The following is an 18,755-nucleotide window of genomic DNA, read 5'->3' as shown; positions in this document are numbered from 1 at the left end:
CCATCCTCCGTAGCAATTGCTAATGCAGAATTGCACAGTGAGGAGTCTGAGACTTCACCTAAACTTGAGTTTTTCAAGCTTATTTGAACATGGGACCCTCTAGTGTGGACTTTGTACCCTTAGCCCTTGGAAATAGCATTCTGTGGAAACTCCTTTGGGACATGCTGTGTTATATTAAGCCATGCCCACCCCAGATTTTTTTTTTTTTTAAATCCACCCTCCTCAGAAGTGAGTTCAGTTATTAAATCCCTACAACCTCAGTGTGAATAAGCTTATCAGTTGTCAGGAGAAGGGATGAGCAGTACAGGCTCCAGATTCCTAGGGAAGAGGATTGTCGAAGAGAGGGAACACAGGCCAAAAGGAGGAGAAAGAACCAGAAAGTGAGGCCCGTGGGATTACAAGATGCTAAGATGCTGTCATACCGTACGTCTAAAACACTCTGATGCTGGCAATTCCATTCCGGTAGGTCATTGTTGGATGGGATATTGCAGATGATCTAGATCAAGAATCCCCAAACCTGGCTGAGTATCAGCATTAGCTGAAGACTCTTTTAAAATACAGAATGCTAGGCTCTACCCTTAGTGAGTAAGATTCTGCAGTTCTGGTGGCACTTGGGTATCTGTATTTTAAAAATCTCCCCATGATGGGTGTAGCAACTGGAAGAGAGCCCAAGGGAGGTTTCTGAGATGCTGATCGTATTCTGGTCCTTGATCTAGGTGATTACCTTGATCGAGGCTCGTTACACCGGTGTATTTGATTTGTGAACACTTTTTGAGCTGTACACTTATGATACATGGATCTTTCTGTGTGTCCTGTTTCACTAAAATGTTCAAACAAACAAACAGAAACCAAACTTCTTTCCAAGTGGTTCTGGTGTTAGGTGAGCCAGCCTACCTAGTGTTTCTCAAAGTGCAGCCCTTGGCCCACCTGCTTCAGAAATGCTTGAGGTGCTGGCTAAAAAGGCCAATTCCAGGCGTCACCCAAGACCTTCTAAATAAAAAACTCCGCAGGTGACAGCCAGGAGCAGGTCACTTTATAAACATGCTCCCCAGGTGGTTTTGCATAACCTTGAATTTTAGAACCTCTGCTATCTGATGCCAGGGGGTCAGGAGAGAACCTTCAGCCATCACAGCTTTCCCTGCAGCTGACTCCAGGGTAAGAGACACAAGAAGGGAACACCTGCCGCCCCAGCTCACCCCATACCCCTAGAGTAGCTCACCTAGCCTAAATCCAGAGGGCCCTGGAGAAAGTCCACAGATATTCCTAGAATTTCCCTAATGCAAGCTGGATGGACCCCTAGGCCAGGCCAGGCAGGGGGCAAGGGGGCGGGGCTGATGTCATTCCCCTTTTGCAAATGCACCTGAGCTGATCCAGGGCATTGGTCCTAATGCCAGGGGCACTGGGGTAAGTCCTGTCAGAACACCAAGTTCCTAAAGAGTTTGGCGAAGAGCTCAGGCTTTAGAGTGGGACACAGGTATTTGAATAACCAGCCTTTCACCGGAGGCTGTACAGTTTCAAGCAAACCAATACAATCCCCATACCTGTTTCAGCTGTAGATGGAGCTAATGATCCTGCTTCCTAAGGTGGTGGTGATGAGTTTAGGTAACATACACACAGAGACCGGCACATAGCAGAGTCCTTATAGCAACAACTACCACCATGTGAATGGCAGCCGCCACTGATGGGGTGCTTAGTATGAGACAGCTTAGGGGTTAAAATGCTTTCATATCCATTAAGTAATTTACTCCCCAAACCAACTCAAGGAGGCAGATGATACTATCTTCATTATTTCAAAGATGAGGAAAAAGCTCAGAGAGTTTTAGTAATCCACCCAAAGTTACACAGCTCGTAAATGACAGAGCTGGGGTTTGAACCTGAGCTGTTTAGTCTAAACGTTGAGGTTAAAACTATCAGGCTATAGTAATAATAGTAGTAGCGCTAGTAACTTGGGTTAATTGACCACCTTCTGTAGGTCAGGCACTTTTCTAAGCAAGCACTTGGTATTTAATTCTCATTTAATCCCTACAACAGTGCAAAGGCACAGAGAGGTTAAATAATTTTCTTAAGGTCACCTGGCTAGCTAGTGGCATAGCTGGGATTTGAACCCAGGCAACTTGATGCCAGAGTCTATGCTTTCAGCTGTGTTGCTGAACTGCCTCTTGAATTCTTACCATTATTTTCAAAGTTCCAAAAAGTGACCAGAACTAGGGTGCTATTCCATGACTAGATTTTGTGAGGCCGCACCTGTCTTGTGGTGGTCCCTGGTCTTTAACCCTGTTAAAATGTCCCTCTGACTACCCCAGAGAGCCCCCTGCTGGGATCTCCATCCCTGGAGTCAGTCTGGCTGGGCCATCAGCACTGGTTGTCCTGGGGAAGTCCCATTTCTCACCGTTACAGGAGCATTTCCTCTCCAGGTGGTGCCGCGGGGTCAGGATGCTGAGCCTGGCTGTGCTGTACGTGGGCCCAACCCTGGGGTCCAGGTGCACGGTCTCTTGGCAGATTTGTCCCTGGCAGGCTGGCCCCTGGCAGGGCACCACAGCCATGGCTGACCTCATCTGAATTCCCACCAAGTGTTCCATCTCCTTGGCTGAGTGAGTGATGTTGGATGCCAGCTCCTGGAGCTTGGAGAAGGTCCCCGAATGCCCCTCAAAGACCAGGAGCACGTCCACCCCAGCCATGGCCTCTGCAGGCTGCAGGCTGGCCAGGTGGATGTTGGCTCGTTTGATGTCCAGCCTGTTGCTGAGGAACCTCTGCAGGTTCCTCCAGTGGTCACTCACCAGCTCCTCCGGGGTGAGCTGGTGGAAGCGCATCCACACGGTCTGCTGCAGAGCCTCCCGCCCCACATGCCACACGTGGACATGGACCCCGGCAGTGGTGGAGAAGGTCCCATCGCTGACCATGACGTTGAACATGTAGCGGCCCCGAGGCAGCCCCTGGGCAGCGATGATCTTGCCATCAGACGTGCCCACTGTGAAGTGCCTGCCCAGGCTCTCCTCTCCTGCCAGGCTGTAGGTCAGCGTGTCCTGTGGGTCTCGGTCTGTGGCGTGGATTTTGCCCACCATGCCGCCCTGGAACTCCTCCTCCCCGATGGTGATGAAGATCTCCAGTGGGAGGGCGGAGGGTGGGTAGTGGCTCTGCTCCCTGACGTGGACGCTGACCAACGTGGAAGATGAGAGGGGCGGGGTGCCGCTGTCTGACACCTGTGGGTGAAGCGGGCACCGAATTACCATAGGACTGGGGCTGTCGGGGCCTCCCCGGGGAGCCACGTCCCTCTGCTCCAGGGCAGGCTCAGCGTGTTGTTGCATCTGAAAAGGAAAATCGTAACTCCAAAAGCACTGAGGGCTCTGTGGAGGGAGTTACATCCCACATCACTGGTGTGGGTGGTAAAACTTAACTCCACCTTCCATCTGACACTTCTCTGAGCCCGTCCTAAGCCTCTCCAGCCACACGTGGCCTCCTACCTCTTGAGCTTCTCTCATTCTGTCTCTTTCCTTAGGAGGGTCATCAAAGGTCTCCTAGTGATTCTAGGGTACACCCTTCATGGCCCCTGTCAGCCTAAGGAGGTTCTCTTACACCTCTTTACTATGTGACTGGGGTCGGGGTTGGGATGGGCATGTCTTCTTCAGCTCAGCCAACAAATATTTATTGAGTGCCTTGTATGGGCCAGGCCGTCTGCTATGATCAGAAGAAAAGAGAGGTGAGGAGAAGAGGTGACAGACAGGGAACAGCAAGCGTCAGGCCCTCTGGTGGGAAAGAATGCTCAACACAGCAGGAAGGGACCACTGCTGCTGGAGGAGCGGGCAGGGCTGAGGGCAAGAGGTGAGCAGAGAGGGAAGCCCAGGCTGTCGCTGATGGGCTGAGGAGCACGAGGTTGGATTTAAGGCAGGCCCGAAAAGCCACTGCAGGTTTGAAGCAACGTGACCTCACTTAAGCAAGGAAAGATTGTAAATTAGAAATGCCTTTCCCTTGCACATTTCACCAAACATCTCTGCAACTTTCTGTCTGGACTTAGCAAGGAGGAAGCTTTCCTTCCTCTCCTGATAAAGTAATGTTATCACTTTCTCAGCTGTCAGCAGGGTCTTCACGGTTTTCCCTACGGTAATATCTTGTTCATGTGGATTCGCTTTGAGTGCGGGAGAAAGGTGCAATATTACACCTACTGCTGGCAGTTGTGCATAACACTGATGAGATATAAATAGCAACAGTAATAATTAACATTACTACTAAGAATAATATATAACTAATACTAACTGAGTACAAACTGTGTGCCAGTCACTTTTGAATGCTTTAAATGCATGATCGTAGTTTATCTTTCTTATGAGGTAAGTACCCTGAAGTGTCCTATTTTACAAAAGATATAACTGAGTCTCAGAGAGGTCAAGTGACGTGCCCAAGGTCATACAGCAGGTAAGGCCAGAGCAGAATCTGAACTTCTTCTTGTGTTCATAGCCTGTTTCTTTGCTGGCCTATAGTGCCTCCCAGTGAACGGAAGCAGAAATACAGGACAAATGCAAGAGAGAGTGATGATGCCAATAGTTACTGAGTGATTGTCTGGGCCAGTATACCGAGGTCAGGAAGCTGTTGCCTCCCTAGATATTCACACCCATGTCCTTGGCTTTGAGGACCCTCTACATTAGCCCACGCCTGTCCTCTGAGCTGCAGACTCCCATTCCCAGCTGCCTATTGGACACCTCTACTTAGATATTTTATGGACACCTGAAAGGAACATAGGCTAAGCAGAGCCCTCATTTTACCCCATAAACCTGTCCCTCCCCCACCCCAAGTCTTTCCAGTCTCATAGATGGCCCTATCATCCAGACTTTACTGGAGCCAGGAACCTGGGAGTGGTCATGATTCTTCTCTTTTCTCTCTCTCTTCGTATCCAATCCACCACCGACTCCATTTATTTCCATCAAAACCGTGTCGCAGATGTGTCCATTTGTTCATCTTCACCATCACCTCAGGGTCTCAGCACCACTACCTCCAGCTTAGATGAATTCTCATTGGTCTCCCTCAACCACTCCTGCCCCCTGCAACTGACTTTCTCTAGAGCTTCAAAAACAAGCCTCCTGAGACACAAGAAGGGTCACTTCTCTCTTTGAAACCCTTCCATCACTTCTAATTGCACTTTGATTAGAATCTAAAAGTATTATCAAGGCTTATCATTAGGATGACTCTACTTCCTGGTGAGCCCAGGACAGTCTTGATTTTCACCTTTGTGGATCACTTATCACCAATTAACTATTTTTAGTGCCTCGCTCACTCTCAAGAACATCACAGTTTGGGCCTCAAATAACACGGTCACGCAAGCCATGAGACCTGCATGATCCACCCAACCCATCTCTTCAACTTCATTCCCACCGATGCTCACCATGCGCTGACCACATGGCAACACCTCAGGTCACTTCAAGCTCTTTCCCACCCTGGCACTTGGTCTCATCTTGCTCTTCCTGCCTGTGATACTCTCCTGCCCACTTTCCACATGGGCAGCTCCTCAGATCTCAGCTCAAATGCCCCCTCCTCACAAGGACAGCCACCCTCTGAAAGTGTCTCTCTCTGCCTTATGAGCCTCCTGTCACTTTCTTCATCTGTTTATTGCTTATCTCCATAATTAGAATCAAAAGCCCATGAGGACGGGGATCATCCCCTTCTTTCCCCTGCTATGTTACTAGCAGGTAGCATGCCATATGATAAATACTCATAAATGTTAAGTATATGATAGGTACTCATAAATAAATGTTTGTTGAACGATGAATGGCTGGCTGGCTGGTTGGCTGGCTGAATGGATGACTACATCATTGTGAGCCCAGAGAAGTTCACAGAATAGTAGGATCCACTAGATTTGAGATTTAGGAAAGGGATTTGGGGGAATGAAATGAGGGAGAAATGTTTGATCACCATCTTGGCCACTTTTCCTTGGGCAGTTCTCATACAACCCATATAATATCACTATAATCCTCTCCATGTATGTATATGTTCTCTCATTTGACCCCTGCACTGAAACTGTGGGTAATTGTGGAGTAGTGGATCCATGGATTAGTCAAATTCATTTCACCTGCCTTCACTAAACAAGGTCATTTAAAGACTTGCACCTGCACATATCCTAAACAATGTGATGTTTTCCAGAGTTATTTTCCAGGACTTGGAGTCAACCGTGACTAGTTGGAGTTGAGCTGGTTAAGACTGGGTAGGACCGCCGACCCTTTAACTGGGCATGCCCAAGGGTCTGCTTGGTGACTTTGATGTCAGAGGGCAGAAAACCCTCAGATAGTGCTAACTGCCTCCATTTTTGAACGTGCAGAGACCTGTAGCTTAGTTACACCTGCGGCAGAACTATGATTACTGCACCTTTTTCCTGTCACCTTTCCCCATGCTCCCCATGCGTCAGACTGCCCTGCTCCTTTATTTTTTATTCCATAAATGCCCCAAGCCCCTTGCCTTTTGGGAGGCGGTTCTGAGACTTGTTCTCCTATCTCCTTGCTTGGCTGCCTTGCTAATAAACCCTCTCTTTACTGCAGACTTCGGCATCTCAGCATTTCAGTTTGCTGCGTGGTTGGACAAACTGAACCTGGTTCTATAACAGCACCCATTCTCTGAGGTACGTCTTTAAAAAGACTTGAGGTTCAGAGAGCTGTCCTGGCCAAACTCAAGGAGTTAGAGCCAGGGTGCGGGAGTTTTTGTTCTGTCTGGGAGCAGGGGAGGAATTAAGAGCTTGGAGTCAGAATGCTTGGGTTTGAAGCAGCCCAGCTCTACCACTTATTAGTAGCATTACTTTCAGCCAGTAACTTAACCTCTGGGTACCTCAGTTACCACATTTGGAAACTGGGGGTAATAACCGTACTCACTGTAAAGCATGTTGTGGGGATTTAATGCAGTGATGCCCGTGAAGCACTTAGGCCAGTGCCTGGCACAAAGGAAGAGTTCTGTATATTGTTTTTTCTAATAAGAGAAGCACTGGTGGTACTTTTGTCAGCACATTTTCTGTCCCCATGGTCACCACCAGTGGCCCAGCACAGCTCTCACCTCGATCTGAAGCTGATACCATTCCTGGACTCTCTTGCTCAGGCCTGCAGTGGTCACCAGCCATCCGTCCGGGGTCACTCGGAAGGCAGAGCCATCGTTCCCCTTGGTGATTTGAAATGAGTAAGGGGGACCATTCTCTGGGGAGTCTGGGTCACTCAGGATCAGTTGCAGGACTTTGCTGCCGATGGGGGAGTTTTCCTGAGACCAAGAGAGACAGGAAATCAAAGAGCAAAATGAGTCCCAGTCCTTTCTTTCACATCCTTCTGGGTCCCCTTCTCTGGGATGAGTCCTCAGCACTCTGACTGCTCCCAGGTCATGTCTGCATCTTGAGATGTCATTCATTCATTCTGCCCATCTGTGGATTAGTTGTTGACTTTTGAACTTCCTGAGGGCAGTGCTGGTTTTTAGAAACAAAGCCCATTGGGGCTGGAAGGGTCTTTAGAGTCCCTTTATCCTATAGAGGTGACTTGCCGAAGTCACATAGCTGATGACTCATGTATATAAATTAGTGCCTGGGGTCCATGTGGGAATTTTGTGATTCATAGGGTCCATTGAAAACCTATAAATGGTTTTCTGATTAGAGGACCAATGAGAAAATTCACAGATGATTAGGAATTAACAGAGAAAAATGGATCCCCTGGATATTGTTCCAGTCATTGTTCTATAACACGGGAATTCAGTATGCTGTAACACAGTGGTTGTTAACTCTCTTCTTTAGCATCCAAACCTTATCTACAAACAGTATCTTATGAGCAGAAACTGGTAATTGCCTATCCAACAGGCATTCTTTCCTTCCTTTCTTACAAAACCCGACTTTTGTTCAGGCGTTGGGTGGCAATATCCTCAGCAAAGATATACCCCTCCTAAGAGGAGATGGACTGTGACTGGTTTAAGTCAGTTACAATAATCTGAGTCCCTGTGCCAGTTTTTGGATTTAAGTGCGATCATGTAATCCATTTCCGATCATTGGAGGAGTCTACCAGGTGGGGGTTCTGAAAAGTCTTCTTCTTTGATAAAAACAGATTCTGCAAAAGCAGTCCCCATCTGTTTGCCTTTGAAGATGGTTTAGCAAGGATGTGATGCTGGAGCTGCAGCAGCCATTTTGTTACCATGAGGGAGAAGGTACAGGAATTTTGAAGAAGGTAACCCAAAGTTGTGATATCAGTTTCCTGCTGAAATAACCAATTCTGGAATAGAATTTCCCACGAGCAGACCTTTTGTTATGTGAAATAATAAGGCCTTATTATTTAATAAGCTTTTAGTCAGGTGATCTGTTATTTGCAGCCAAAGCATCCTAACTCATACTCATGATACAAAACAGGTGAAAGTGGGGTGATGCTGGTTGATGCATAGTGCGACACAGAACTCTGTCCTCTTACCTACTTCCTCACCTCCCTCACCCCTTGTGGTCACAGTTCCCCACGGAATCTTAAGACTCTCTCCAAATCCCATTCACAAACCATTAGTATGGTGGAAATAGCTTGGGATCTGGAAGATCTTCTGGGTTCAAATCCCAAATTTGCCACATTTTGACTGTGGCACATTTCTATACCTCCATTTTAAAAAATCTATAAAATGGGTACTGTCTACTTCCATATGGCTGTGTGAGTCCCCCATGAGATCATGGATGTGGATGTGCCTAGTGCAGTGCCTGATAATTTTTAATTGTGTAATCCATAATCCCCTTCAGCAGACCGTGTTGCCATTAGGGATAGCAATGCAAGGTCACAGTCACTGTTTGGGTGGACTGGTATCAGTGGTGAGTGCCCTCCACTAGGAGGGATATGAAGGGAAGATGGATTCAGGATGCTTTGGGAAGCTTGAGCATACCTGGATGGAAGTGCTGTAGTTGAGCTGGAAGAATCTTGGTGGGTTGTCATTGACATCAGCCACTTGGATAGCGATGTCTGTGTCCTCATGCAGTGGGGGCTTCCCACTGTCTGTGGCTCGGAGCCTCAGGGAGTAGCTAGAAATCTACAGCAAGATGCCCAGGGGAGAGTTAGCAACAAGACCACTCAGTTCTGCCCCCTGATTCATGACTAATGTTTTTAGAAAAATAAGGTGGAGACACTCCCCTATGCCTGCCCTCGTTACTCTCCCATAGCCTTTTAGGGCTCAGGTTCTAGAGTCAGGCAGAAGTAGGTTTGACTTCCAGTTTAACCATTTACTAGATGTGAGACCTTGGGAAAGTGACTAAGCTTATGTGAGGACGGTATTAGGACCTACCTCCTAGGATTACTTTAAGGACCAAATGGCGTAATGTATGTACATCACTTAGCAAAGTTCCTGGCACAGAGCGGGTGCTCAATAAGTGATAACTTGTAATGATCTAATGATCCCTGGTTAATAGTGAGAAGCTGGCCTGAGCTCTTTCAGGAAGGTTAAAGTTTACTCAGCCCCTCTCCTGCTGAGGTCAGGGGGACCCACAGAGAAAAGGAGTGGGAGACCCTGAGGGCAGGTCTAGAGAAGTGTCAGGATGGGGTGTTGAACACAGTTCACCCTCTGGACCTGCAGCAGGGCTGTATTCTGCTCTGATGAGCTCAGATTGGGCCCCTCCCACATGATTTACCTGTTCCCAATCCAGGGCCTTGGCCACCTGTAGCTCCCCTTTCTTTGGGTGGATAGCAAAGTGCCCAAGCTCGTTCCCTCCTATGAGGCTGTAGGTGATGGCACTATTTAGGGGTCCATCTTCGTCAGTCGCTGACACCTGCAATAGAGGCGGGTGACAGTTGTGATTGGGGAGGCAAGAAGGAACAGAAAGGAATCTTGGCCCCTGGGAGTGTAGGGGGCACAGATATGTCCCGGCCCCATAGACTGCCCTTGGGCTGGCAATCCCTGGACCATAGTCATCCTTGCCAAGGGAAGCTCCTTATACATCCTAGTATGGATGTCAGCGTGCATGGTTCATTCGTTTATCTATCCATTCATTCATTCATTCATTCACTCATTCACTCATAACTGACAGGATGCTAGGGTCCTGTGCTAGGAGTTGAGGAATGTGCCAAAATGAATAAGCCCTCAGGAAGCTTAATGTCTAATTTTATGGACAAGTCTAATTTGGGGCAAAGTATGATCAACTTTATGGTGATAAATTTCACCTGGAGAGATTAGAAGAGGATTCATGAAGCCCTGAAGGCTTCTGGGAGTGGAGCCAGCATTCCAGGCAGAAGAAACAATGTGAGCCCAGAGGTATGAAAGTACAGAGGATGTTTGGGGAATGGTACCTCTTCCTGTGTGGTTGGAGCATAGGGTGCATATCAGGGGGTGGAAGGAGACGAGAACCTCGAATGTGGACATACAGCGTTTGGTTTCACTCCATGAAGTGAGGAGCAATTACATGTTTAAATGCAAAAAGGTGTTGTGTGGTGTCCCCTCTCTTCCTCCCCTCCCATGCTGACACTCAGTGTCCCTCTGGCCATCCTCTGGGACCTCTCCCATGCCCCATTCTTTCAGTACCTGATCTAGAGCTTATCAAACGTGGCTCTGAGAAATTTTATCATGAGAGAGTTTGGTTGAGTGGCTACAAGTCAGAGTCAAGTCTGTCGTGTATTAATTGATAAAATAATCCATGTTCATAGATGACTGGGGGAGGGGGAGATACAAACCCACCCCAGAGTCCATGCCCCTCACAAGGGCAAAATTGCATATCCTTACTGTGAGCACAGCATCACCCACGATGGCATTCTCTAAGACCCTCGTGCTGTACAGATCCTGGGAGAATCTGGGCCGGTGTTCGTTGACATCAGTGATATTGACCACGATTGTGGTCATGTCACTGAGGGAGGAGGAGCCCTTCCGGCTGCACTCGATGGATAGGAAGTACTTGGGGCTTGTCTCAAAGTCCAGGCTTTTATTGACGTACAGGATCCCTGAGGAAACAAGAGGTGATGGGAGCATTGAGGCAGTTGGGACCACAAAGGCAGAGTACTGAGGGGGTCTTGAGCCAAACCCCAGGAGAAGCAGCTCAACTGGGTTGGGAGAGACAGACCTCCTGCATCATCTCCTCCATCATCTCACCTCCCTCTTCATTTTCTCTCTCCCATAGCCTCCCCCTTCCCCTCCATCTCCTCTCATTTTCCTTATTACCATTCTCAACAGCAGCGTTTCCCTCCTTTATTTCTGTATTATTTCATTGAAATCTCATTTAATTCTATAATACTGACTCTATCTCATGTAGATCTGTAATAACCCTGTAGAGCAGGAACAAGTGTGATTTCCATTTTCTAGGTAAGTCAGCTGACGCTCCTAACATCTACGTGACTTGCCGCAGCTCAGTCACCTAGTAAATGACAGAACTTAGATTATAGAGTTTTATAATACCCAAAGCTGTGTAACAAATTATTAGAGCAGAGATTTATTATTCTGAACACTGGAAAATAAAAGAACAAGGATTTATCCTGCCATTCCCGGATAACTGAATAGTTAATGGTAGAACGCTCTTCTTTAGAAAATAATTCCAGTTAGTAAATGAATGAGGAATGATAAGGTTAGAAAAATCACCATTTTGCAGCCCCTAATGAAATAATATATCTGGGAAATAATCATTAAAGGCTGTTAAAACCATTAGAAAAAGAGCTGGATGGATCAGGCTGACAACCCCCGAACCCACCATCAATCTTGACCTCAGCAAAAAGAACCAGTCAGCCATTATGTGCCTCCTCATGTGGTGCAAAGGAGAGCCCAGCATCATCTGTGAAGCTTTGTTGGCAAAAAAAATTGAGCTTGAACCGCATCAAGGTCTTTGATCCAAATGTCATTTATAGTAAATATAGGGGCTAGAGAGATATGTTATATGACACCATAAAGATACAACTAGCCAATCTAAAATTATTTTTAAAATCCTGCCTCACACACGACCCCAATATTTCATTAAATAAATGGCAGCAGGAAATAAAGAGGGAGAGGAAAACGTTAGAGGTTAAAAGATGCTTAAGACACTGCCTATCAACCAGATGCAATATGTGGACATTTGGGGGATGCTGACAAGCAAATCAACTTCTAAAAGACATTTGTGAGATAATCTGAAAAATTGGCTGGCTGGGTATTGGACTGTATTAAGGAATTATTATCTTTTGGGTGTGATAATGGTATCATGGTTGTGTTTATACAAGGAGTCCTTATCATTTAGAGAGAGATACACACCAAAGTATTTACAAACCAAATGGTATCATGTCTGGGATTTGCTTTAAAATAACTCAGCAGTAGGTGGATATGGGGGGCAAAGATGAAACCAGACTAGACCAATATTGATAATTACTGAAGCTGGGTGATGGGAACATGGGGTCCATTATACTGTTCCCTCTATTTGTTATATGTTTAAAGTCTCTGTAATAAGAACTAAAAAAATACTGCTCAACAGTAAGGCGGATGCCTTAGGAGGTAGAGCGCACCGTCGCAGAGGTGTTGTGGTGAGGAATCCACATGGAGCCTGGTCGGACCTGAGCAGCCTCTGAATCCTCCCTTCCATGGGATTCTGGGAGTCTGACTTAGATCCTTCTGTGGCTAGGAGAGAAGAGAGCCGGTTTCCTAGTTCTCTCTCTTTATGAGACTAAGGGAAAATTCGGGGGTCCCCGGATGTTTCGGGAAGGCTTTAGGAGGGAAGCAGGCAGCCTTGCCTTGGGCTGCCTAAGCCCCAGATTCTAGCAAGATTCTTCGTGCCTTGGCAGCCAAGGATGGAGGGTGGCTTCAGCCTCCTGGGGCTGGGTGTGAGCCAGGACTATGAAGCTGCAAACTGGGAGGAGAGAGTCCTCAATAGAGTCTTTGGTGGGGATGTAGTGGAATAAGGGATGTTTCCATGTAAGCTGGCCCCATGCTACAAGAAGGGACTTGGTACCTGGAGAGATGGAGAGTGAAGAAGGGGCTGAAGGATGCTGGGGAGGGGCTATGGTATGCGAGGAGTCCAGTGTTCCCCAAGACTCTGTGTGTGTGTATGTGTGTAGGGGGTTGCTCCCTCACCTGTGTGGGCGTCCAGGCGGAACCGTCCCTGCTCGTTCCCGCTGACCACGCGGTAGCTGGTCTTCTCGGCGCCCGGGCGAGTGAGGGTGGCCAGCCGCAGAACCTCCGTGCCACGCTGGGCATCCTCGGGCACCTGCACGCTGTGCTCGGTGTTCAGGAACACGGGCAGGTAGTCATCCAGGCCCACCACGGAGATGGTGACGGTGCCCAGCGTGGACAGCGGTATTGGGGTGCCCAGGTCAGAGGCACGGACGGTGAGCTCCAGTGCTGCCTGTGGCCTGACCCGCAGTGGCTTCTCCAGGCGGATCACGCCTGTGGTGGCCTCGATGGAAAAGCGGCCTTCGGCAGAGTCCGTGAGAGAGTAAACCACCTGGGCATTGGTGCCTGTGGGGGGAGACAGAGCGCGTGATTCATACAGAGGGACCCTCCTCTGGTCCTGCCTGCCGCAGAGCTTTCAGCCAGAGGAGGGCCTAGCCAGCAGGGTCCCCATAAAGGCTAACATGCTTAGGCTGTTAGCAGTGAGACTCTCTCATGTGAGGGTTCTTGACTAGGGTGGGGTTCAAGGCCTCATAGAAAGGTTCTTATGAAGGGGAGGGTTCTGCAAGCCCTTAAGGACATCTGAAGCTGTTTATGTGGAGGTTAGGGTCCAGTGTCAGCTCACAAAATAAAAATTGTGCAAGATCAAAAGCACCCATAGTGAGTTCTTTGGTTGTGGCAGAACAATCCTGTACCTTGATTGTGGTGGTGTTTGCATACATATTCAAATGCGTGCATATAGAAACTGTGAAATCTGAATAAGACTGGAGTCCAAGTACCAGTAATGTCCCAGGGCCAGTTTCCTGGCTTTGATATCATACTGCAGATGCTGCCGTTGGGGGAAGCTGGGTGAAGGGTGCTGGGCCTCTCAGTACTATTTTTGCAACTTCCTATGAGTCTATAATTATGTCAGAATAAACCAAAACAAACAAACAAAAAAACACACACCCACGGAAAGTTCTTAGTAAATCAAAGCATGTGGTGTTTTTCCAGCTCTGACTCAGGTGCCATTATTTCCTTGGGTTGTGGACCAAATGAAGCAGTTGGCTCATGTAGGGACCATAGCGTCTGAAGAACACCAACATTTAGTGCTCTGCCATGAGAGCCTTACCCAGTGGGAAAAGCACAGGCTCTGAGCCTATAGGGATTGAGTCTTATACACACGTGGGGACACACAGCCCTTTCATTGAATTTACATGAAATAAATGTGCATACCATGCACATTCTCCCATGTATGAATTTTCTGGAGAGAGAGAGAGGCGCTGGTCAGGCTATATTTGGAATATTGAGGGGGAATATTTGGGTTAGAATAATAATAACAGCTTTGAAGTGTTAATGGTTAATTGGTGCAAGGCCAGAGGATGAATCCTAGAAGAGAGGTGGGATTGGAAAAACGAGATTGAAGAAACTAGGGCCCTTCTACCCAGAAAGGGAACCTTGAGGCTGGAGCAGATAGTCACCACCTCCTAGTGTCTGAAGGGCTGTCATGGGCGAGGGTCTGGGAGATCTGTGTGGCTGCAGAGGGCAGGACCGTGATTGACAGATGTCTGCTCCAAAAAGGTAACACTTGATAATTATCTGAGGTACCATGGAAGGAAGGGGCTGCCTAGGAAGTAGGGAGCTTCCTGTCCCTGGAGGTGTGCAAGCACTGGCTAATTGAGCATTTGCAGGGCCTTGGATGTTAGATGCCTTTGCACTGCTATTTGCCCTCCCTAGGACCCCTGCATTCCTCCAAAATCTCTCACCTTCGTCAATGCCAACCTAAAACTCACTTCCTCTAAGAAGTCTTAAATTACTCTGCTGGTGTCAAACAAAGCAGGGTGTTTTGATCCCTCTTTTATCACCATCATCATCATCATCATTGTCATATCCTATGTTCCTCTGGCAACTTTGACCCGGACGGTATTTTTTTACCCAACCTAAATTATAAAATTTAATTCAAGAAAATTGGATGTGCATATATATATACACACACATATATATGTGTATATATATATATATATATATATACATATATCTATAGATATAGAGATCTCCACAATGAAACACTTCATGATGTCAGAAGCTATTATTGGTATAATATGGAATGAAGACTCCTGGACGAATCCAATTTGCCTTGTAAGTAGTAAAAGGAAAAGAATTAACCCTAATGAAAACAATGTCATTACAATTAAAATGCAAAATAAAATGTAAAATATTCCACTTCATTGACTAGAAAATTGATCCAAGAATTTGATAGACTTAATGGAGTTTGTGCCCTAAGTTTCTTTCTTGTGGCCAATTAATCAGAGTTGAATAATTCTGATTGGTGTATTTCACCTTAAATGTTTGTATTCCAATGTTATTGAGGTTAAATGGTGGGATTGAAAGGGCTTCAGGTCTAAGTGGCAGTGAGAAACAATGAGGCTGAAATGCCCCATACCAGCTTTGAAACATTGCCAAAATCTTTCGTACCTAGCACTTAGGTATGCAGTTTGTGGACATTTTCCACTTGTACGTGTCTGTAGGCTCAGGAGTGAGGTATTGCCAGTCTCAGAGCAGCACAGAGAAAGCCAGACCTTCGCCCAGGGTGACCCTGTAAGCAAATGGCCTCCAACCCTTCTCTTTCTCACCTTGGTCTGGGTCCCTGGCCAATACCACCGCAATGGGGGTCTTCACCGTGGTGTTGTCGAAGACTGCCACAGCACAGTGGCTGGGGAAGAACCGGGGGGCGTTGTCATTCACATCCTCCACGTGAAGGGTCACATCTGCCTGGCACGATTGGCCGCCTCCATCCGTCGCCTTGGCAACAAGGCTGTACGCATCCTTCTTCTCTCGGTCTAAGGCTGTGAGTGTGGTCAGCTCCCCTGGCCAGAGAAAGGACAGCAAGTGAGCTTTCTCTGGGGGCCATGACCCCAGCATGTGACTTCCTGATGTCTATGTGAGACAAACCCAGCCATGCAGTGTGCTGTCACAGAGAAAAGGGGTCAGTCCTGTGTACAAATGGTTAGGAAAGGGGTTCAGTCTTGTAGCTTCCCACACCTGCTCGCCTCCCTAGTCACATTCCACCACCACATCCCCAATTTAAGATCCACACCAACAAGCTACAAAGAGGCACAACATTTTAAAAGGCCAGTTAGGCAATTTCTAACAGCGCATAAAATGGGTTTATCCTTTGGCCTGCAGTTTTACTTCTAGGAATGTATCCTATAGAATAATCAACCCAAGGATAAAATATACATATAGAGATATTCTCTGCAGCATTCTTTATAAATAGCAACATACTGAAAATAGCCTGTGTCTTTCAGAAAGGTACTGGTTAAATATATTATCATTTAGCCATATAGTAAAATACTATGCAACACAAAAGGAATTATGATAGAGCTTTATGTACTGCCTTGTTAATAGCGCCAAGATATTGCTATGAGCAAAAAGTCACAACGTAGTATGCTACATAGAGATGTGGGGGATGCGTGGAAAAGCGGTCTGATAGAATATATACCAAGAGTGCTTATCTTTGGGGGAGAGGCTGGTTATCATGAAGACTTTCCAATTTCCGCATAATACATGCCTACGTGGTTTGAATTTTTGAATAATGAGCATGTATTATTTCCATACTCAGAAAAACCGCCGAGTTTTTCTTTTTGTTTTTTTTTTTTTAAGACCCCACCGATCATCCTGCAGCTGGACAAACAGCAACAGAGATTAGGTCACCTACTTGGGGTCACTTGGGGTGACTCAGCATGCCCATGCTGGGGTCAGACAGGGTAGTGCTGTCTCCTTTTTATTTATTTAATTAATTTATTTGTTTATGGCTGCATTGGGTCTCCGTTGCTGCACGCGGGCCTTCTCTAGTTGCGTCGAGCGGGGGCTACTCTTCATTGCGATGCATGGGCTTCTCACTGCAGTGGCTTCTCTTGTCGCGGAGCACGGGCTCTAGGTGCGTGGGCTTCAGTAGTTGTGGCTCGGGGGCTCTAGAGCGCAGGCTCAGTAGTTGTGGCGCACGGGCTTAGTTGCTCCGTGGCATGTGGGATCTTCCCGGACCAGGGCTCGAACCCATGTCACCTGCATTGTCAGGCGGATTCTTAGCCACTGCGCCACCAAGGAAGTCCCAATGCTGTCTCCTTCTATCCAGACAGTTTTCTGGGATACCAGCTCTCACCTGCCACCTCCCTGCTCAGGAACCTCCAAGGCATCCTTTGAGCTACTGACTCCAAGTCAAGTGTCAGCAGCTGGCTCTCTGTCACCTGGGCCTTCTGTGCTGTCCGTCTCCACACCCTTCCTTATAGCAGCAGGACAGGGATCCCTCCTTTTCTAAAGGAAGCAGTCTCTACCCTGTCTTCTCCACCAGATGCTCACAGGCCAACCTCTCCCAAGTATTCGTGGTCTATTCTGCTGGGCTGTCTGTTTCCCACTCTCCGCTTTGTCCCCTAACTGATAATAATTGACAATAGAAACCATAGCTACTGAATTCTTATTATGTGCCAGACCTGGGCTAGATTTCTATATACTTTATTTGTTGGGATCCTTGCAACAATGCTATGAGATTTTATCTCAGTCTGCAGCATACAATCTTGAGATCATGTCTTTGACCATGACTCTCACCTGCTCGAATCCTTTAATGGCTCTAAAGGTGGAATTTGGCCCCCCTGCTCAGAAGGGCCTCGTCCTTTGCTCTCTCTCCCTCCCCACCTTCTGTGCACCAATTTCTGGCCGTCTCTCGGGTCCTCAGATGTGCGTGCCCTTTCCCAAAACAAGGTCCTCGTATAAAATCTCCTTCTGCCTTGAATATCCATCCCTACCACTCCCTTAGCCCCTGGCTACATTTCCTCAGAGAAGTTTTACTTAACCCTGATCCCAAATTTAAGTCCTCCTGTCAAACCTCCCCTAGCGTCCTGCATTTTTTCTTAGCACACATCAAACCACTGATTCAATGACTGCCTTTCCCACTGGATTGTAAAGACCTAGATCTTGTCTTATCAGTTTATGTCCTTAGCATCTAGTGAATGCTCGACACGCAGTGCCATATGTTTGCTGAGCGGATGGATGGATGGATAAGTAGATTCCTGTTTCTTTTCTAAGGAGCCTGGGTACTGGGCCCTGGTTATTCAGTGTATAAGTTCTTTGCTTGATCCTGCAGCTCAGGAAACCTACCTGTATGAGGATCCAGCTTGAATTCATCTGCCCCAGGACCATGCAGTGAATATGTGATCTGAGCATTGGTATCGGAGTCCAAGTCTGTTGCAGAAACTTTCAAAATGAAGTGTCCTAGAGGTACATCTTCACTGACTTTGCCAGTGTAGAGAAGCTGGAGATAGAAGACAAAGAAGAGGGGGATTATGGGAGATGCGCTGAGATTCAGAGAGAGGCAGAGTGACAGAGAGGGAGACAGAAGCAGAGAGAGAGATTAGAGAGCAGAGATGGAAGCGGGTAGGGGAGAGAAGCAGAGAGGGGGAGGGAGGAGAACAAAATAAGATGGAACGTGCAAGGAAATGGAGATTAAAAACAAGGAGAATGATGACAAGAGACATAGTCAGAAAAGCAAAGAATGAGAGAGAATTTCCATCATCTGAAAGCTCACACTCAGGGCTAGAAGGACCTGCCGCAATCTGTTACTCCACAGGGGCCACATTGCAGAAGGGGTGGCACGGGGGAGAGGCTGGAATTCCCTGAGAACCCAGTGCTCTTCCAGCTGCTGGCTCTGGGCACAGCTTCCAAGCAAACCGGTCCCCCCACTGCATGGTGTGGGTGAACATGGACAC

The 18,755-nt window shown here is 47.4% G+C and overlaps 1 protein-coding gene across 1 annotated transcript in view; it reads right to left on the bottom strand.

Annotated features, from left to right (window-relative positions):
- FAT2 (FAT atypical cadherin 2) overlaps positions 1–18,755 on the bottom strand; it is a 67,310-nt gene that overhangs the window by 18,908 nt on the left and 29,647 nt on the right. Inside the window, exons 11-18 of the mRNA XM_032628814.1 lie at positions 18,148–18,301; positions 15,627–15,860; positions 12,979–13,362; positions 10,678–10,892; positions 9,593–9,730; positions 8,854–8,997; positions 7,024–7,221; positions 2,390–3,200 (exon numbers count right to left, since the gene is read on the bottom strand). Of these exons, the coding sequence (XP_032484705.1) occupies positions 2,390–3,200; positions 7,024–7,221; positions 8,854–8,997; positions 9,593–9,730; positions 10,678–10,892; positions 12,979–13,362; positions 15,627–15,860; positions 18,148–18,301 (2,278 nt within the window). The remainder of the gene's footprint in view (positions 1–2,389; positions 3,201–7,023; positions 7,222–8,853; positions 8,998–9,592; positions 9,731–10,677; positions 10,893–12,978; positions 13,363–15,626; positions 15,861–18,147; positions 18,302–18,755) is intronic.

This window comes from Phocoena sinus, chromosome 3 (assembly GCF_008692025.1).
Source record: "Phocoena sinus isolate mPhoSin1 chromosome 3, mPhoSin1.pri, whole genome shotgun sequence".
Lineage (NCBI taxonomy): Eukaryota > Metazoa > Chordata > Mammalia > Artiodactyla > Phocoenidae > Phocoena > Phocoena sinus.
This window is presented reverse-complemented; position numbering and strand designations above follow the sequence as displayed.